Consider the following 22,408-nt stretch of genomic DNA (forward strand, 5'->3'; position numbering starts at 1 on the left):
TGTTATTTAACTCCAGTGTTTGTCTTTTTTGTTTCTGTTTTGGTATTTTGTCTGTTGGCAAGAATGAGATAGGAAAGTCACCAACTATCATTTTATGAGAGTTAATATGTGATTTTAGCTTTAGTACCATATCTTTTGTGAGCTTGGTATCCCTGTGTTTGGTGCATAGTTGTTTGGAATCACAATAACCTGTTCATTGAACTTTTTTGTTGTTTTTTTTTTTTTCCTTTTATGACTATGTAGTATCCTTCCCATCTCTTCTGATTAGTTTTGCTTTGAAATCTATTTTCTCAGGCTATACCTGCTTGTTTCTTGGGTCCATTTGTTTGGATTATCTTTTTCCATTCTTTTGCCCTAAGGTGATGTTTATCCTTGATGTTAAGGTGTGTTTCTTGAGTCCAGCAGAAGAATAAATCCTGTCTTGCATCTAATATATTAGTACGTGGCTTTTTATTGTGAAATAGAGACCATTGATGTTGGGGGTTAACAATGAGCAACGTTTCTTGATTCCTGTTGTTTTGTTATTATGGTGAGGGGCTTCCCTCCCCCTATTTACTTACTGGTCTGGGATTATTTATTCCTTGTGTTTTGGGGGTCTGGCTAATGCTTTCAGCTTCAGTTTTCTAGTACTTTCTATAGCACTGGATTGGTAGATAGGTACAGTTCAATTTTGGTTTATTATAGACTGTCTTTCTTTGTTCTGGTTGATAGTTTTGCTATGTAATCTGTAATATGTAAACTGGCATATGTGATCCCAGAGTATGAAGAACCTCTCTCCAGTTCCTTCTAGCTTTCAGATTTTCCACTAAGAAATGAGATGCTATTCTATTGGGTCTGCTTTTTAATTCCTTGGTCTTTTGCCCTTGCAGCTTTTAATATTCTTTCTTTGTTATTTACTTCTTATTAGTATCCTGCTCTTGCCTTTGTTGCATGGGTGTTCTGTTCTTTAGTTGCTATTGCTCTCAGAATCTTGTACATGTGCCCCTGGTGCCTTTTCAAGTTGGTGGGTGGCAGAGAGAAATAGAGATGTGCTAGGAGAAAATGCTGAGAGGAACTTTGGGAAAGAGCTAAAGGGATTCTGTCCATACCAAGTGGCCATATCTCCAGTAAGTTGGAGGTGGAGTGAGAGTAGATGCTCCAAGTAAGTTTCAGTAGTACAAAGGATGTGTCTGTAGAGACAGGGATGAAATAACTAGGTGAATCCTGAGTCTTTAGCAAGAGTTGGCGTTTCTAGTGTTGATATAGGAGGAAGGGCACTTGCAAGCAGCCTGCTGCAGGGTAAATATGGAGAGATTATGGTAGAGGCATTATAATGGAAGACAAGAAGAATAGCAAGGATTTCCTACCTGAGTCCTAGCCAGGTGTTGCCACCATTTGTCCCTGAAAGAGTGTTTCTACATGTCAGTAGCTGACATAAGTAATAGGGATGGCCTAGAAGAGAGGATTAAGAGGGTCCATAGGAAAGACTCAGCTAAGCTGAATCCCCTCTGAGAGGCAGGGGTCCCTATAGAATGGAGGCATGGTAGGAGGAGTGGCACCTGAAAGCCAGCTGCTACAGGGCTCAGGTAAGACTAGAGATGCTTTAATGGAGGGCAGGAAGGAAAGTGGAAATTGTCTGCCTGATTCACAGCCTGATGTAGCCTCTCAAGATTCTCGGTAGATTTTTCTAGGTATTTACATCCTCAAGTTCACATTCTCTCTCTTTTTTTTTTTCATCTTTATTAACTTGAGCATTTCTTATTTACATTTTGATTGTTATTCCCCTTCCCGGTTTCCAGGCCAACAGCCCCTTAACCCCCCCCCCATGTGTGATCCCCTCCCCATCCTCCCCCGATTACCACCCTCCCCCCAACAATCACATTCACTGGAGATTCAGTCTTGGCAGGACCAAGGGCTTCCCCTTCCACTGGTGCTCTTACTAGGCTATTCATTGCTACGTATGCAGTTGGAGTCCAGGGTCAGTCCATGTATAGTCTTTGGGTAGTGGCTTAGTCCCTGGAAGCTCTGGTTGGTTGGCATTGTTGTTCATATGGGGTCTCGAGCCCCTTCAAGCTCTTTCAGTCCTTTCTCTGATTCCTCTAACAGGGGTCCTGTTCTCAGTTCAGTGATTTGCTGCTGGCTCAAGTTCACATTCTTAAACTGGCAATCTGTGTCTAATACTCGAGCACAAAATAAATTATTCATAAGTTTAAAGTAATAAATTTGATAACATAAATATTTATATTTAAAATTATGTACATTATTTCTTATGTTGTTTATATTTTTGGAAAGTGATATTCAGTCATAATAGCCTTCACCATAGATATATGCTAATAGCCAACAGTTATTAAATATTTACTATTTCAAACTGCTAAGTAATTTATGTACATTATCTTACTTAACCATTAAAATGATCCAAGAAACCAGATGCTGTAATTATCCTCATTTTTCAGATAAAAAATATGTTGCTGAAATGAAATATTTTTCAGAGTTATAGTAAAAGTAAGATTGCACACTTAAGTAATTGGTTTTTTGGGGTTGGGGATTTGGCTCAGTGGTAGAGCGCTTGCCTAGCAATCGCAAGGCCCTGGGTTCGGTCCCCAGCTCCGAAAAAAAAAAAAAAGAAAAAAAAAAGTAATTGGTTTTTTAATAAAGGCAAAAATGTTTGGACTGAATTTAGAGAAAGCAGAAAGGCAATGTGGATTCCTATGGAATTAGTAACCAAAACCCTACTGTTGAATTGTGTCAAAAGGGATCCTGAGAGTTCTAGGAAATTTATTGCCATACATAGAGAGAGCTGTATATACATGAGCAGAACTATGGTCTGTAGTTAAGAGGCACATCTGAACTCTCAACTGCTAGGGATGAAGCAAGAAAAATAAATGCAAAACCTATTCTCCTCTAACCCTTGGTCTCATGCCAGGCCTTGACCTCTAGAACCCAACTGAAAATCCAAGAGTACAAAGTAGCTAGTTGACCATAAAGTCAGTTAGAAGAAGAGAGAATGAAATGATGGAAAATGAGATGATAAATATTGAGGAATTTCTTGCTCAAGAGTTCAAACTATTAAATGGCAAAGCTAGTTATTGTGTAGCATATATTCCCTCCTAATCACATTTCTGGACAACTTCTCACTAAATTGTTTCATATTTTATTTGACAAAAATATAAATATTAAAATGTATAAATCAAATATTGTATCTGCTTATATATAATAAGTGACACCAATTGAATGAGAGCTCAACAACAAAGAATGATTAAAAACAATCAATGATGAGTACTGATTTTTCTTGGGCTTTTCATATGTTAAACAATAGTCATTCTTGTTTAGATTCCAGACTCCATCATTTCTCGTGGCGTTCAGGTGCTCCCACGAGACACAGCCTCCCTTAGCACTACTCCTTCAGAGTCGCCCCGTGCCCAGGCTACATCTCGCCTCTCTACAGCTTCTTGTCCAACACCAAAAGTAAGTATAGTTACTTGAGTCTTATGTTTTGCTATTATGAATTCTGAGAAAACTAACAAATGTTTTCCCTGCTTGTCAAGGTTGGATTGCATGCAGAATACTGGTAAAAATGAGTTATTACATACCACCCATGGTCATAGATGATCTTATCAGGACAGTAGCCATTTTTTACACTGTGCTTGCTCCTATATCACGGGTAAAGATTACCTCTGTTCTTCCTAGTAGGGCTGTTGTTTTTAGGAAACATATCAATGTAGTTGAAAAAATTATTCTGAGAATAAATGTATTTTGGGCCAGGAATCAGCAATATTAACAAGATACTATAGGGGATTTTTTTTAACTTCAGGGTAGGGTGCCTACCTGTTCTAGTATCATTCCAAAAACTCGTTTTTCAAACAGACTCAACTTGGAATGTTGCTGCCTTTTATTTGGAAACAAAACTAAATTTGTTAGAAAGAAAGTTTTAATGCCAACCTTTGGGAAAGGGTGGGAGTTTCTTTTTTTAGTTGTCTATACTCTGTCTCTGAATTGTGGTGCAGGAAAGATTAGACACTATTTGCAGCTTAGTGTTTGTGTGCATGGTAATGAGCAAGCTTTCATACCATTATACCTATCTTCTTGAATATCTCTGTGTATAAATCACTCAATTGTTCTTTCAAGTTCCCTTTATGAGGGGACTAATCTTGTGACCAAAAAGTTTCTTATTTAATGAAACATTGTTTTGTTATCATGTTATATATTAAATTTATTCTAAAAATATGGTATTTTCAAACTGACCTTTTTCTCCATCACCAGATTTAAAAGCAAGTATAGTTGTCTTTTTCAACTCCAAGTTTTCTGTAGTCTTATGAGTTATAATTCCATTTCACTAGCAACTGTCTTAAAATTTTTAATGTTATAATTTAGTTTGTTTTACATTAAATCATATATAATGGAATATTCAGGATAATCTTCATGATGATACTGTTGCTATATTTGTATATCACTGTATTTAGGTAGGTCTCAATATAAGTTATAAATAATTTTATCATTTAAAAATAGATGTTATAAATCTTCAAAAAGGAAAACTATGAAAACATTCTATCATAAAATATTAGTGGTACTTGGGTACCAACCAAATTTTAAATGAAAACATGAAGATCTGAGTTACATAAAAAAAAATCTTACCAATTTTATTATATCATTTAAGTAAAATAATGTATAATTTAGATGGCATTAAATTCTGATTGTCGAAACTAAACCTTTTTAAAAAGTCCACAAAATATTTAAAACTAAAATTTAAGTTCACTATAAGATATTTTAATCTACCATATATTAAGACCTAGCAGCTGAAAATGAAAAAAACTACTGATCATATAATTCTCCTTTTTATAAATATGGTCTATCATAAATATATTTGAAAAATAGTTTAGTCTAAATATAGTTACATGAAATTGTTCTTAGCTCTCAAAACACTCTATCTTTTTATGTTACAAAGAGGATAACAAATATAGTTTTAAGAATCACTTGTACTTCTAATTTCTCCAAAGCAAAATTCCAAAATGAAAGTGTTTTAACGTGTATAAAATTATTGAGCCTATTTAAAGACTTTAATTGAGCTTCTTTTGATGTTTTTATTAGTTGATATTTACATGTACAAACTGATCATAAATTCAAGTAAAGCACTCTTTTTTCTATCTAAAAAGGATATTATTTTTATAAAATTTTACTAGTACAAGAATATATGCCTGAAAATTATAATTATTAGCTAAGTCTAATATCTTTTGCTTGCAATTTCAGCCCTCAAGAAATGAGGCAGTTTGGGCCATATAGTAAGTTCCAGGACAGCCTGGGAAACAAAGTAAGAACATGTCTCAAAAAACAAGAAGGAAGGCAGGGGAATGAAAGAAGGAAGAAGTAAGGAGAGAAACCAGAAAATGAAATTTTGTTCTTGTTTAATTTTTGAAATAAAATTGAAATGTGGGGTTAAAATACTAGTATAATAAACTATTTTGAAAATCAATATTTAAAAAGAGTAAAGATGATAAGATATCCTTAAAGACCAATATTTCAACAGAAACATGAAGAATGAATGAAAGCCAAAAGTTAATTTTTGTCTGAGTTGACATTTTGAAGTCATATTCACCAATAATGATTACTTGTTTCTTATTTATAATTTTTCTGTAAATGTTTTCATTATTATATGAGTTTCCTTTAATTCAGTGATCGGCATCTGATTTCAAATACATTAATTTTTTTTAAGCATGGATTCCCTAACCCCACCATATTTCCCCTGGAGTTATATTTCAAATCCATACATAGATGTTGCCACTTAACTCTATCTGAAGGAATTATTTATTTTAATTCAGCATCATAAAAATTTGTAGCAGAAAGGAAGATGAAAAAGAATGATCCTTAAGTTTCTAAGATAATAGTATTGACGGTATTAGGATATAAAGAATAACTAATTTTTCAAGGTTTTCTAAGGATTTTTGATTTTAAAGTGTTCAGTCTGAGGTATTTGTGAAGTATGCAAGGAGTGCTGTTCTATGCATATTTGAAAGTACATCTTAAAATTTCCATCCATATTACTGCATTTTGGTTATAATATTTATAATTTATTACATATTCATCAGCCCTATTGAATCACCTATGATTCAGATTAAGCATAAAGTGTGTCATGTATAGAAATATATGTGCAAATGGGTTTTCTTTGCATGTGAAATACCATACAGTCTTCAGAGATCAGTTTTAGAAGGAGCTCTTGGCCCGGTAATAAAAGATGTGGATGTCAGCACTTGCTTCTTTACTTAGAAACCTCACCACAGTGTGCAAGATGGGTAGTGCTTCTGAGTGTTTGTCTATTTGAGACGATCTTTGCCAGGCTGGAAGAAAGGAGTAATGAGCCAGAGACAGTATTTACTGATGTGGAAAACAAAACATGCTACTACAAATTATAATGAAGTATAATTAAATGTTATAATTCATCAACAAGATGTAGAATATTTGGATAATTATTTTCAAATTCATTCAAGTGATTCTTTGTGAAAACTTAAATGAAAGATTTAGGGTGTAGCTCAATAATAGAAAATCTGAAAAACATGTTCTAGGACTTGTTTATTCCCCAGCACTGGATAAACACAAAATAACACGCTCAAGACCAACCTAGGCTACATAGCAAGACCACCTGAAAAACATAAATTAAAGTGACAATGAATCAAATCTAATGATTTTTTTCTGGAGAGTTTTAGTTATTTCCATAAGTTTTAATACTGAATATTATCTAAGATGAAAATCTTTCTGCTGGTGTACAAATGGGCAGTGATTTCACTAGATGACTGTATCAGACATTTAACATGTGTGTGTGTGCATGTGTGTATGTGTATGTATTGCATATTATATCTTTGCTTCTGTTTTGATCCTTTAGGATTCTTCTATCTATAAAAAAAATTCTCTGTAAAATATACTGTGTTGGTTTTGTTGTACTTGTTGCTTATTCATCAGTCTCACAACAATAGTCGATATTGAAAGGTAACAATGTTCATAGAATGAAGTTTCCTTTAGCAATATGTACTTGGTGAAATCATTTAGTATTTTATTTTCATCAGGAAAATTTTTTTTTATCAGATAGTTTCTTATAATGAATTCTTACTCGAATGAATGCCACGCCGTGTGCTTTGTGGAAGTACAGAAGTTCTCAAGAACAAATGTGGGCCTTTTTAATTGCCCATTAACAAAATAGTGCATAAGCCAAAGAAATGAACTGATAAGAAATTTCTAAAGAAATGTATACAGTGTATAGAGTGCCCAAGTTCCATGTTGATGATGGTCTTTCAAGAAAAGGTTGATAAAAGAGCAAGTCTATAACTTATTTTTAATTAGCATGGTTTACAACTTACCTCAGTGCTCATTTTCAGTTATGACAAACAGCAAAATCTTTAGAAACAAAAAAAAAGGAAATGAAGAAAAAAACTTGAAAATAATGACAAGACTAAAAGAGGAGCGAAATCTAAAATTTCAATGCATTCATAATTCTTTTTAAATATTGTCAAAATAGAGAATATTTTAAGGACAGACTTCGTTATCTTTTCTAAGAATCTGAATTTTTAACCTTTTTACAAGGTAATGTAGATTTTAGCCACCATGTTCCCTTGTGGTATAAAATTAGAAAAGCTATTTTATGATCAGAGGGAAAGGAATCTGTCCCTAACGTTACCAGGAAATTGTTTTGTTATGCTTAGAAAGAAAATGTTAACACTATTGGTATCTAATTGAGTAAAATTTATGTAGTTGTTTAAAAGAACATAATTGAAGTATTTTCATGAAAGCCATGTTCTGTTCATATAATAGTGTCTGGCATTCAAACGGCATGCAGACATAGGACTTCTTTTAAGGGTTGGTTGGTTTGTTTGTTTGTTTTGAGCACAATAATCTTGAGTGATATGGCTCAGTGTGTGAAGTGCTGTTCTTTCAGCCACTAAGACCAAAGCTTTGTTTTCTAGCGTCCACATAAAAGCCCAAAGGGTATGTCAGCCCACCTCTAACCCAGCGCAGAAGAGAGACACAGGCATCTCCAGAGTAGGCTGTCATGATACACTAATGTATGACTTCACATGTAATGAAAAACAGAAAATTATATATATATATATATATATTAAAGGTTTCTTGAAATATAATAATCTAAAACCCTGTTTGTACTATTCCATACTCATAATTTATGTACCTCAAATTTGAGCGAATCTTTTCCCTAGGAATAATTTAGCAACATGTGTATTTGTCATTTGGATATTTCGGTGTATATATATTGTTTCCGATTTCTGCTTAGGAGCAAGTATTTGACACAAAAAGGGGGGATGCAGTAAATGTTTCAGCTTTCTTTAGATAATATTCATTTGTAAAAATATTATCTATTAAATTTATAACTCTGAATAATTTTACTTCATCAATTGCTCCCTGATTATTTCAAGAATTATGTGCTCTGTAAAAATGAGCTAGTTGGGGTTTTGTTTTGTTTCTTGTTTTGTTTTTGTTTTTGAGTTAGTAGCATCCTTTGCTATATAACAAAAGTATATAATTCATACCACCCATTTTATCAAAATCAGGAATGAAGTCTTAATTTGTTAGATTAATATTAACTGTTTCATTCAATATTAAGTGAAACTAGCTTTGTACAAAGCTGTACAAATCAGTAAATAATATTCAGTGACTATCCTGTTCCGATTCACTTCCTCAGTTTTGTCCTGTTAAGCCACCATTGGGGCATCGATGAAAATGTCAGTGTAGAGGAAAGGCAAACAATGTTTTAATAGTATTAGTAAAATCTGCCTTGGGAACTACTGAAAGGATTTCAGGAACCCTCCATGGATCCATGCTAGTAGTAGCAATGATATAATCTAAACCAGCATGTTTCTAGAAAATATTCTATGCTAAAATGATGTATGGTGAATGTTATTTCTTCCATATTTTTCACAGAGACAATTTTACAGTGGTATCCTTAGCCAAAGAAATCTAATCTCTTTTTTTGTAAATGACTATAAGTATATTTTCCTGTACAAATAATTCATCCTGGCTCTGAATTTTATATTGATTTTTGGACAAGTAACATCTTCTTCTCTCTGATTCAGAATGAGAGCAGATTCATAAAGACTTCTAAAGAAAGAATGCCCAAAACAATAATTTTCCACCAGCACTTACCTTTATTTTAGTGTGATGCTGCTGCCGCAACTGGGTAAAACCAGTGCTTCCCAAGACATCCTGAAAACCATGGGCATCTGCCAAATCCTCTTTTAAGTAATAGCCTAACAGTAGGTAAATAATATTGTTGTGGTTTAACTGAGGATGGCTTCTTTTTAAAATTCATTTGGAACATTTAAATCTTGGATGATTTCATGGCTGAGAAGTAGATAGCTCTGTTATTGAACACTTAGCTAGCAAGCACAGTGTCTGGGTTTCCCTCCATATTACTACAAATTAAAAAGAACAGAATGAGAGAAAGAGAGAAGTAGAAACAGAAAGAGAAAAAAATGAGAAACTTCAAATAAAAAAGTACAAAATGTCACTATTCCCTAAAATAAATCAAGCTGACATTGTTGGACTCTCAGAGATGCATGTCAGTGTTCAGCTGACGTTTTTTCAGCACTCCAGACTATTGTGATAATCTTATCAAATGCCTAAACTCTATGGATATTTTTCAGACTTACTTTTAATTTGTATGTGTGCATGTCTTGGCTACATGTATATTTGTACACCGTATCTGTTTCCTAGTACACAAGGGGGTCAGACGAATAGATCAGATTCCTTGGAATTGGAGTCAACGGAGATTTAGGGGCTACTACATTTGTGCTGGGCATCAAACCTAGGTCCTCTAGAAAAGTGACAAGTGCTCTTAACCACTTAACCATCTTTCCGGGCCCCTCTCTATGTATATTTGTAACCAGTTTCTTTTCTAGTTCCTTAATGTCTAGCTTTTTCATTTTTATATAGACGTAGGCAGGGTTCTTTTTGTTTTGTTTTATTCTTTTCAAGTTTTTTGTTGTGTGTTTTGGTTTGTTTTTGCTATTGACCCTGTTGGAAGCAAAACAGAATTGTGAGATTTGAAATACTATTTTCTTTCTAAAATGTTAGACAATAAGCAGTTAGAATTAGGCATTTTTGATACATTTATCTGTTTCACAGAATTTCACATTAATTTATTTCTTCATCTCAGTGTCACCTATGCTTATTATGTAATGATAATGAAGTGAAATACCCTCTCTGGTGATTGTTATTGTCGTTTTCACAGTATCCTCCATTTCCTTAATTAATGTTCATAGAACTAAATTTATCACCAAAACCAAGTACCGGTTATACTGAGTACTGCTCCAAGCTCAGCTGTCAGGAGTATTTTTTAAATTGTTTTGAGCTTTGTTTTATTTTTGGACAAGATCTTTCTAGGTATTCCTGGCAGGCCTCCAAATTGAGGTCCTCCTTCCTCAGTCCCATAGGTACTTAAATTATATGATGTAAGGTTCCATGTCTGGCTATTACTACTGCATTCGTTTTCTTTCACTGTGCCAAAATGCCTGACAGTTCCCAGAATCTCTGGAAACAAGGACCTTTCATTGCATTAGGCTTCATGTTCCTGGCTTCATGCACTGGTGTCTCAGGGCCACTTTGCAGATATTTCAACTGTATTTCACATCTCCTGCCAGCCTGGTTTTGGAATGTTGAAACAGCATTCTGGAAAATCATAACCCTTAAACATTCTTCATCTCTGCAAAACTAATACTGTATAAACAATGTCAAGTTCTGCCGAAAATACAAAAGTTACATAAGCCAGCTGTCTCTGGTCACAACAGCAGTGCCCTCAGAACATCTACATAGCTGAACCCGAGAAAACATTTTCCCATGTAATCCCATTCTCAAAGGAGGGTCCTCTGAAATGAAAAGGATAAAAAAAGGAATTTACACCCTGGATCCTTTAATGGATTGTGTTTTAAAGCAGGGTTTCTTTTCTATTATTATAGTACCTGATTAAATGGCCTCTAGCACAATTTCCCATAGAATCCTTGTTTTCTTCTAAGACTCCATGAGCCTGATTTTCACTGCACGTATTTCTTTCATTTCAGCATTCTTGTCTTCCACATTCCCACCAGAATAGCCTGTTAAGTTTGCTTATTTACAACATTTAAGAGCTCTCTAGCCTACAATTCCAACCACTTCCAAATTTCCAAAATCATATAAAGAACATGGTCAATTTAATCACAGCAGTGACCTTCCACCCTTACTACCAAATACCTGACACAGTCCATTTAAATGTCAAAGGATTTATTCTGACTCAAAGTGTAAGGAAATACAGTCCACGGAGTGGAGAAGGCATGGCAGCAGGGAAGCCATCCATAGTAGCAAGCATCTACAGCATGGTGGATCTAAAACAAAGAATTTAAGCCAAAAACTTGAGCCCTCGGGGACCTTCCCATAGTGACTAACTTACCACTCTGAGATAGGAAGTTTCAAATCAGATTTGACACCTAGGAAGATATATTAAATAGGTAAGTAGTTAGGTAGGTAGGCAGGTGGCCGGGTGGGGGCAGAGAGAGACAGAGACACAGAGAGAAAGAGATATTTCATTGTCTCCTTTTTTTACTATAAAGAAGTAATGTACGGCAGTTATGGTGGCCCACATGTAAAATTATAGGATTTGGAAGACAGACACGGGAGAATCCTGAGTTTGAGACCAACCTGAACTTTATAATCCTGGTACAGCCACCGAGTTGCTGGCCTCCATAGTAAGACTTTCCCTGTAAACAAACAAGCAAGTCACAAAGGAATGATATGCAGGCTTACTTTAAAAAATAAACGAGATTCATAGAAAAATATTTTTTATAAAATTTCCTTCATAAAAGAATATTGTTGCTGGAAGTGCCTTAGATCCTAGAATTCATAGGCTCAGACAGTCGAATCTTTAAGTTCAAGGTCACCCTGGTCTAGAAATACCTTTTAATGTACAGGTATTAATAGTACAAGTTCTGGAATGTGATATACCTAACAATTGACCAATTTCAATTCTTGTATATCACTTTGAAATTAAACATATTTAAAAGAGATTGTACTTTTTATACCCTGGAGTCTTTGATGGCTGAAATCTTGACCTCACAGCACCTTTCCTAGTATCTTAGTACTAGATTTTTTTCCTCCAGAATATAACACTAGTTGTTTTAGCAAAATTCACTAACAGTTATTTAAATAGCCTTCAGGAATTACTTAATCTTTGTAACCTTTATAATATATAAAATGAATGTTATAGTATTAGTACCATTGGTTGTTTTAAGAAGGAACTTTAAATCTCATTATAAAATTCTTAGCATTTTTTGAAATATGTTAACTTATTAGTAAACTATGATATTTTATACACTTAATAATGTAAACATTTCCTGTCATGACACATTATGATATATCTTTTATATAATTTTGATTATTAATTCATATTCTAATTGATATGTAGAACAATTTTTTAACATTCTCTAGGTATTTATATAAATTATAAATTATATAAAAATTGTTCTGAATGGTCTGCTAAAAATTGTTTTATAGATTTCTCTTGATCAAATTTAGAAACGTATGTGAATTCTTGGTTTTGTTGAAAATTATATGCAGAACTTTTTGACACAAATCCCTTATTTAGACACATGACCACCTAGAATAGTTCGTTATATGTATATGAATTTAATTTAATAAAATATTAGGAAAGCTACTGAGCATTTGCATTTATCTAACTTATTGGCAACATTTAGAAATTATGAACTCAAAGTTATTTGAAAAAATATCATTGAATAAAATTACTGCACTGAAACACCAGATATTGAAAATAAGTTCTAGCATGTAACTTTAAAACTTTCTGAGAACTAATAGAGTTAAATTTCTGTATCTTAGCATGACAATTTAAATGGGATAGCCTCTTTGGTCCTTCCTAGTCCAGCAATCATGTTACTTTGGCCTAGTTCTGATACCAGCTAAATAAATGTTAATACTCTTAATCTTCAATTAATGCAGTGCAACAGGTTTATTTATTTAAACTTCTGTATACTCTGCACTACTACATAAAATTAAAAGTTATCCATTGAAAATGTTTATTTCCAGAGTGGTTGTACCAGCCTGCAATCCCACAAACAGTGGAGGTATGTTACTCTTTCTCCACATCCTCACCAGCATTTGCTGTCACCTGAGTTTTTTATCTTAACCATTCTGACTGGTGAGAGGTGGAATCTCAGGGTTGTTTTGATTTGCAAGACTGAAGGAACAGCCATTCAGAGCCTGCTCCACGTGTGCCCCTACATATACAGCCACCAAACTAGATAAGATGGATGAAGCAAAGAAGTGCAGGCTAACAGGACCCGGATGTAGATCTCTCCTGAGAGACAACAGCCAGAATATGGCAAATACATAGGCGAATGCCAGCGGCAAACTACTGAACTAAGAACGGGACCCCTGTTGAAGGAATCAGAGGCCTGAAAGAGCTTGAAGGGGCTTGAGACCCCATATGAACAACAATGCCAACCAACCAGAGCTTCCAGGGACTAACCCACTACCCAAAGACTATACATGGACTGACCCTGGGCTCCAACCTCATAGGTAGCAATGAAGATCCTAGTAAGGGCACCAGTGGAAGGGGAAGCCCTTGGTCCTGCCAAGGCTGAACCCCCAGTGAACGTGATTGTTGGGGGGAGGGCAGTAATGGGGGGAGGATGGGGAGGGGAAAACCCATATAGAAGGTGAGGGGGAAGGGTTAGGGGGATGTTGGCCTGGAAACCGGGAAAGGGAATAACAATCGAAATGTAAATAAGAAATATCCAAATTAATAAAGATGGGGGGGAAGAAAATTAGTAAACAGTGCAAAAAAAAAAAAGAACAATGACTTCATGAAATTCTTAGGCAAATAGACGGAATTAGAAGATATCATCCTGAGTGACATAACCAAAAGAACAGACATGGTATGCACTCACTAATAAGTGGATATTAGCCCAAAAGCTCCAAATACCCAAGATACAATTTACAGACCACATGAAGCTCAAGAAGAAGAAAGACCAGAGTGTGGATGCTTCAGGATGTCTTAGAAGGGGAAATAAAGTATTCACAGGAGGAAATATAGAGATAAATTGTGGAGCAGAGCCTGAAGGAAAGGCCATCCAGAGACTGCTCCACATGGATATCCATACCTCATGAAGTTACCAAACCCAGACACTATTGGGGATGCCAATAGGTGCATGCTGACAGGAGTCTGATATAGCTGTTTCCCGAGAGGCTGTGCCAGAGCCTGACAAATACAGAGGCAGGTGCTTGCAGCCAACTATTAGACTAAGAACAGGGTCCCCAATGGAGAAGTGAAAGAAAGGAGTTTGCAACCCCATAGGAAGAACAACAATATCAACCTACCAGAGCCCCCCCCCAGAGCTCCCCGGGACTAAATCACTAACCAGAGTACACATGGACCCATGGCTCCAGCCAAATATGTAGCAGAGGATGGCCTTGTTGGACATCAGTGGGAGGAGAGCTCCCTTGGTCCTGTGAAGGTTTCATGCTCCAGTGTAGGGGAATGACTGGGCAGGGAGGCAGAAGAGAATGGGTGGGTGGGTGGAGAAGCACCCTCATGGAGGCAAGGGGTGGGGGAAACTGGGATGGGTATAATATTTGAAATGTAGATAAAGAAAATATCCAATTAAAAATTTGGGGGGAAAGGTGTCTTAACCTAATAGATTTTCTGATTAAATTCAGTCTGAGATTTTTTTTAAAAAGTGTTTATTTCACCTAAGTGTTTCATTTAGGTCAAGGTTGTATCTGTTGAAAGAAATTTTGAATTCTCTTGGTACCCACTAGAACTTAGTGCCAGTTTGAAGATAGGGAAATGAATTATAGAAATTAAAGAAATAGTAAAAAATGTTTTCTAAAACTATGCTTTGTGACACAGGTCTGTCAGAAAACTCAGGGTTAGAAATGGCCTGTTCCATTGTGTAAATGTACCACATTTTCTGTATCCATTCCTCTGTTGAGGGACATCTGGGTTCTTTCCAGCTTCTGGCTATTATAAATAAGGCTATATGAACAGAGTGGAGCATGTGTCCTTGTTACAGTTTGGAGCATCTTTTGGGTGTATGGTACATTTACACAATACAGTACTACTTAGCTTTTAAAAGCAATGACTACATGAAAATCTTAGACAAATGGATGGAACTAGAGAATATCATCCTGAGTGAGGTAACTCAGTCACAAAAGAATATACATGGTATGCACTTACTGATAAGTGGATATTAGCCCAAATGCTTACAATACCTAAGAAAAGATTTACAGATCATATGTTGCCCAAAAAGAAGGATGACCAAAATGTGGACGCTCCATTCCTTCTTAAAAGGGAGAACAAAATATTCACCAAAATATTTACGGGTAGTAATAAAGGGACAAAGAGTGGAGCAGGGACTGAAGGAAAGGTCATCTAGAGACTGCACCACCTGGGAATCCATCCCATATGCAGCCACCAAATCCAGTCACTATTGCTGAGGCCAAGAAGTGTTTGCTGATAGGAACCATTTATGGGGATCTCCTGAGAGGCTGTGCCAGAGCCCTACTGATACAGATGAGCATGGTTGCAGTTAACCATTGGATGGAACAAGGGGACCCCAATGGAGGAGTTAGAGAAAAGACTGCAGGAACGCAAGCGGTTTGCAACATCATAGAAAGAACAACAATATCTACCAACCAGACCCCCTAGAGCTCCCAGGGACTAAACTACCAACCAATGAATACACACGGAGGGACCTATGGCACCAGCCACATATGTGGCAGAGGATGGCACTGCCCAGCATCAATGGGAGGAAAAGCCTTTGGGTCTGTGAAGGCTCATTTCCCCAATGTAGATTAATGCCAGGGTGTTGAGGTTGGACTGGGGTGGGTGGGTGGATGTGTGGGTGGGTGGGTGGGTACAGGAGCATCCTCATAGAAACCAGTGGAGGGTGGAGGTGGTATGGGAGAGGGGAAAGGGTGATAACATTTGAAATGTAACTGCATAAAATAAAATCATTTAATAAAAGCAAATAGCCCATTCAGAATTAATTCTGCTGTTTAATCTGAATCATTATAAGTTTCATCAGTGAAACCATTCTTAGAACTTCATATTATAAAGTGATAGCTTTCCTAAAATAGATATTTTGTGGCCCACGTATCAGAATTATCAACTATTCATTCTATTTTAATTGAAAAAAAGGCATAGGTTAATTGAAAAATTCACTCAGGGAAAATTTTAGTGTACAATATATATCAAACTCCATTATAAGCCAACAATACAGTCATAATTCAGCTAATTTGGATATCAAACTTTACAGGAAATCTTTTTGTTTGTTAGAGCCCTTGTAGGCATGGAGCAAAAAAGTAAGGTGATTAAAAATGAAAAAAGAGACCTTTCAAAAACAAATTCATGTAGTAAGGACAGATGAACAATATCATATCCTTACAAGAAATTGTCTAAAAATGTGAAACATCAAATATTGTCATCAGGTTCATTGCTGTTTTAAATTATTGTCAGTATACTGCAGTAGTAGTGCCATGAAAATATGAGATTGGGTGTCTGTATAGTGTGCACAGAAAGTCACTGAGGGGAAATGAGAGAATCCAACATTTTTGTTTTAGCCAATCATCTCTTCTAGAAGTTGACAAAAGAAATTATGAAAGAGGCCAGATTGAGCATCTATAACTCAAAACCCAGAAGAAAAATCAGAAATATTTTATGTGATTGACTTGTCATAAGTTTCATATTTCAGAGCATTTTTATTTCAAGGTAGAGATATTAAATCAATAGTCTATATAGATGTTCAACCAAAAAAAGATCTCTAAATGTTTAAGGACTTCTGCTCCGAAGCACACTGAATAATATTTAGTCAACTTCTATAATCACAGTGCATAGTATAACTTAACTTCTCTCAATAAAAATTCACTTTATAGAAAAGTAGAGTAAAAGTAGATGAGACTCTCAATGTCAGGGAGAAAAGTAAACCGATTCCTGATGCTGCTCTGCTATGCCTTCTCTTTCTCATTAGAAAATAAATAGTTGAACTAACTATAAATTTATTTCTTACTAGTCTGTTACAATTCTCTATTAAAATTTGACTAGAATAAGTTAGAGCACTGAGTTTTAAGTCTGTTGATTTCATGTAGAAAAGGCAGGTCCCTCAGAAAGCATCTGTCCTGAAAGCATGAGCATCTGAGTTTGATCCCCAGAACTCAAGTTTCACAAAAGGAAAAAGTGAGGGCTTTGCTATAGATACTCGAATCCTGGAGTGGTGATGACATGCAAATCTCTAGGCCCTTCTGGAGAGTTTGACTACTAGGTGATTTCTAGGACAATGAAAGACCTGTCTCCAAACTGAGGAAATGCTCCTGTGATTATCCTACGGCCTTCATACACCCATGAACACACAAACACACCTAAACATACAGTCTACTAATTTCACTTTTTCCTCTTTCTGAATTTTTTCTCCATAAGATACTATTATCTGTTTCTATATTCACAAAAAAATTCACATGAAACTTAAATTGCATGTCCTTCTATCTTTGAGAACTGTGTTGATTGTATTAAGTTGTTTTTCTATAATAACTTCAAAGACTGTTTTCATAAAATTGATTTCTAACACATACTTTCCTTTATAAAATGTCCATTTATTAATGAAAAGAAGAGGCCATATATTTGAACAGAGCAAGGAAAGATTTATAGGAGTGCTTTGAGAGAAGAGTGAAATGGTGTAATTATATTACAATATCAAAAATTAAGAAAAAATATATCATCACTGAACTTTATTTTCATTTCCCATATCCAAATACTAATCTGGTCCAACCCTGCTAGCATCGAATATCAAATAAGACTAGATGTGTAGACTGTTAAATTCTGTACTCACACTTGAATTTGTAATGGAAACAATTTAGAAAAAACACTTTTTGGAAACAATTTAGAATCCATAACTGGTATAACCTTGAAGAGAACACATCATGCTACCAACCTAATATGATGCTGATGCTAAGATTTAGACAAAAACGGCACTGCAGAAAATTGTAATTTCTTGAACTTCTAAATGTTTTTAGAAAGCAATATGAGTCATTATGTTACTCATTTTTATAGGAAACTACCAGGAATATCTTTTTAATCCAGGCACTGTAAGTCTCCACTTAAAGTAAAAAACAGCCTTTGGGGTAAGAAGTTTTTTGAGATAAAAGAACGTAAAGAAGAGCGTGTGTCCTTGTTATAGGTCGGTGCATCTTTTGGGCGTATGCCCAGGATTGGTATTCCTGGGTCCTCAGACATCCAATAAAATAAAAAAATATTTAGAAAACAAGAATGTAAAGAAGAGAATGACTAGATGTTGGGAACTGACAGAATTCTTTCTCCACTGCAGTTCTCCTCAGTTATTTCTAAATGTGGCAATTCTATACGTAAGGGACCTCGAAAATTCCACCAGAGATTTCCTAAAACTGATAAACAACTTCAGCAAACTGGCTGGATATAAAATTAACTCAAACAAATCAGTAGCCTTCCTCTACTCAAAGAATAAACAGGCTAAGAAAGATTTGAGGAAAACGACACCCTTCACAATAATCACAAACAATATAAAATACCTTAGTGGGACTCCAACCAACCAAGTGAAAGATCTGTATGACAAGAACTTAAAGTCTCTGAAAAAAGAAATCAAAGATTTCAGAAGATGGAAAGATCTCCCTTGCTCGTGGAGTGACAGGATTAGTATAGTAAAAATGGCCAACTTGCTGAAAGCAGTCTACAGATCAATGCAATCCCCATCAAAATTCCAACTAAATTCTCCATAGAGTTAAAAAAGAGCAACTTGCAAATTCATTTAGAATAACAAAAAATACAGGATAGCAAAAACTATGTTCAACAATAAAGGAACTTCTAGGGGAATCACTATCCCTGACCTCAATCTGTATTGCAGAGCAATAGTGATAAAAACTGTATTGTATTGGTACAGAGACAGGCAGGTAGATTACCCTCATAGCAGCAGAGAGTGGGAGGATGGGTTAGGGGGGTTCCTGAGGAGAAACTGGGAAAGGGGATAACATTTGAAATGTAAATAAATAAAATATACAATTAAAAAGAAAGAAAAATGAAAAGTGATTCTTTATCCTTCTGCCAAAACAGCTAATGAGGAAAAATGTGTAAAAACTATTCCTTTTCAATGCTGCTGTAATTCTTATGTATAAAGATGCTTGTGATTTGTTTTTAGGGTTTTTTGGGGGGGGGGTCATTTGTTTTTTCCAAATAGGAATACTATTTCCTCAATATTCCCCAATAACCTATGTATGCTATTCTGGGACATCCTAAGAGTAATCTATACCCTTCTTTCAGGGAATAAAATCTGTAATATACTCAGTTATATTATTTTCCTAAGGAGGTTAACAGCTAGGACTCATCATTGTGCAGATAGCTGTGCTGTGTGCCGACAAGGATGTCTTAAACAGGTAACGTGTTCCATGCTCCATGCTTTGAGATTGACGCTGCCTCCAAGTGAAGTACAGGAGTGAGTGCAAAGTCACTGTGTCTGGACCGTGTGTGTTGACTTTCATGTACCTTTTTAAACTCATAACGGTATGAATGAGAAATTTACAAAATAGCGAGAGAGAGAGAGAGAGAGAGAGAGAGAGAGAGAGAGAGAGAGAGAGAGAGAGAGAGAGTCTGTGTGTGATGCGTGCAGAGAATGGGCAGAGAGAGAATGCACATACAAGCAGAGTATCCCTGCGTAATTCAGTCTAGCCTTGAATTTGAGATTATCCTGCTTACCCCAACCTCCTTAGAACTAAGATTGTAAGTACACACCACCACACCAGACTTTACTTCCCTTGTTTTTTGCTGAGAGAAAATTTCAGATGAAATATGAAAAAAAAAACTTTGAAGGAATGAATATATCGAACACTGGTCTGGCATTAAAATTTTCTGGTTTGGCAGCATGATTGTTTAATTGGGAATCACAATGACAGCTGAGCCAGCTGTATGCTTGGGTTGGCAAGTGGACGAGCCTCACTGTCACCAGTAAGGACGATGCTTCTTGGAACTGATTTTTTCACTTAAAGCACACTAAAGTTTCTTGTCATGCCATTGATGTTTTCTGATATTGCAGTAGAATAGACATTTAAACACTGAAAGAGGAAACATGCATAGGTATATTTGTAATTCTTTGTTTTTTGTAAGCTAAATGCAAATGTAACACTACTCCAGATACTGCTTCATCAGAAGTTCCCAAGATAACCAAAAGTAAGTGCCAATTTCCTCCTCTCAGGAATAGTGCCGTACCAGAAACTGAACTCTAGAGATCTGTTTGCAGAGCATGTCATAGCATCTGGGGTCAGTAACTCCTTGGTCTTATGAGAGGAGCTTAAGTCAATTGATGTATTGCATGTACTGCTTACTAATGTGTAGAAAAAAATTTAAGTTCACTTTTTTCTTTATTCTGTCTTTTTTACCCATCTTCCCTCATTGTAGCAAATTAGACGGCCGGATGAAAGCAAAGGAGTTGCTAGTAGAGTTGGATCCCTCAAAGTAAATATGTTTCTAACATTTTTTGGCAAGATTTTGTCTATAGCCTACACTTCTTCCTTTTTGGAGGGTGGAGGGAGGAAGGGGGCTTTTTTCATTTTTCACCATCCCATTTTTTATTTTATTATTTTTATTGGCTGTTGGGTCATACTATTTCGTTTTGTTTTGTTTTGTTTTCAGCTACACATAGAGCAACCAGCTGAAGGCAAGCTGCCAAATAACTAGCTTTAAAAGGCACCACAAACAAGAAAGGGCAACTGCCTCATTTCATGTGCCTGCAATTTGGGGCTCTAGAGTAAACCGTTCCTCTGACTGATGTCACTGATTATGCGTTAAGATTCCTCTTAAACAAAAAAACCTATATATTTTTAGAATGTCACCTTCAGTTTTAACCTACTTTATAAAAAATAGTGAATTTTATTTTAGTTTGATTACCAACTTAATTCATTCCAAAATAAAATTGCGAGTTCATAGCATATTGAATATATACATGTTAAGAACTAGAAATGCCTTATGATGCCAGTAAAATCAACCCATATACAGCTTTTAGTCTTAATGCAGTCTTAGTGCCTTTGCTCTTTTTAATCTTTAAAAGTTAATGTAACATTAGGCCACAACAATAAATATTAACCCACTTTATACATAATCTACTAATGCACAGTTAAGGTTTCCAATTTGATGATCCTATTTGGTACTGCATAAATGCCACGTAGTCAATATGTATTGGGCACTTTATTTGTTTATTTATTTAGTTACATTTACTTAATTACTTAGTTACTTATTTAAGTACAATAAACAATTTAAAATATTTACCCACAAATACTCACTGTCTGCTTTTAATGATGCCATCATAAATACAAGTTAGAAAATTGTTTGCTGTAAAACTAGGTGAAAATTAAATTAACCATTATTTTTGTATCTCAATCCCAAACAGCATCAACAGGAGTAGCAAATAGTAAATTAGTGAAAATGCACTGGGATGTCATAAAATCCATAACTATATTAAAACCTAATTAACTCGGTCACTTCAAAATTTTGTATACTCCAATTTACTTTCATTTAACAGTTTGAAAGACAAATTTCTATACTCTTTCCTGCCCTTGATTCTTCTGCCTTCTAAGTTTGACTTTTTTGTTGTTTGTGAGTATGTGCAAACATGAATGCACATTGATGAATTTGTGTTTGTATGTCTGTGTTCTTTATTAGGAAAAGCCATCCTTCGTGTTTCTTAACATTGCCTCATAGTGGAGAGTTCTGTAAAGTTGCCTCTTTAAAGGATGGGACATGTGATTGTGTGCTGATTTCAAAAATAGGATACTTAACATTGTTCACTCAGTAAAAATAGTGATATACCAATAGCATTCTTCCCTGAATCATACTTTCCTTTGCCTGAAGGAGACAAAAAGTCTATTGTATATACCATTGATTATGACACTGATTCGGCTAAGAAGGTACAATATAAAGTTCTAAAAATGATTGATAGCAAACTAAACTTAAAAATGGCGTCTATAACTGTAATTCCTGATATAAGATAATTTGCATGTCTGAGTGAATGTGTGTAACAGAAGTTCAGTTTTAAGATTTATAGACCTTAAAGTTATACTGTCTATGTTTACGTGTTTATAACTTTCACTACATACTTAAGACTAACACTATATCATAGTTCAGCCAGTGTGTTTCGGTATGGATGCAACCATAGATTGAACACTGTGCTTGGGGAAAGCAGCAAATTTTCTGGTCTTTAAATATGTTTGTACTATGTATCCTTTCAAGTAGAAAATTTTAGAATGAATATCCAGGAGATTATAAAACTAGTTATAATATTTATGTAACTATTTTTAGTAAAAAAAAAGATTTTATTTGAACTAAATAAAATGTTGGCTTTCTAGTCACAAGGTTAGAGAAAATGTTATATTCTTTTTT

At 35.2% G+C, this 22,408-nt stretch overlaps 1 protein-coding gene across 24 annotated transcripts in view; it reads left to right on the forward strand.

Annotated features, from left to right (window-relative positions):
* The window catches only part of Gphn (gephyrin), a 529,275-nt gene that overhangs the window by 293,232 nt on the left and 213,635 nt on the right, over positions 1 to 22,408 (forward strand). For 16 of the 24 annotated variants that reach the window (XM_039112897.2, XM_039112902.2, XM_039112899.2 and 13 more), the window contains 2 exons: positions 3,310 to 3,444; positions 20,432 to 20,488. In XM_039112897.2, coding sequence (XP_038968825.1) covers positions 3,310 to 3,444; positions 20,432 to 20,488 — 192 coding nt within the window. The remainder of the gene's footprint in view (positions 1 to 3,309; positions 3,445 to 20,431; positions 20,489 to 22,408) is intronic. The other 8 variants (XM_039112910.2, NM_022865.4, XM_039112900.2 and 5 more) reach the window with 1 other exon arrangement.

The sequence above is a fragment of the Rattus norvegicus genome, chromosome 6 (genome assembly GCF_036323735.1).
Source record: "Rattus norvegicus strain BN/NHsdMcwi chromosome 6, GRCr8, whole genome shotgun sequence".
Lineage (NCBI taxonomy): Eukaryota > Metazoa > Chordata > Mammalia > Rodentia > Muridae > Rattus > Rattus norvegicus.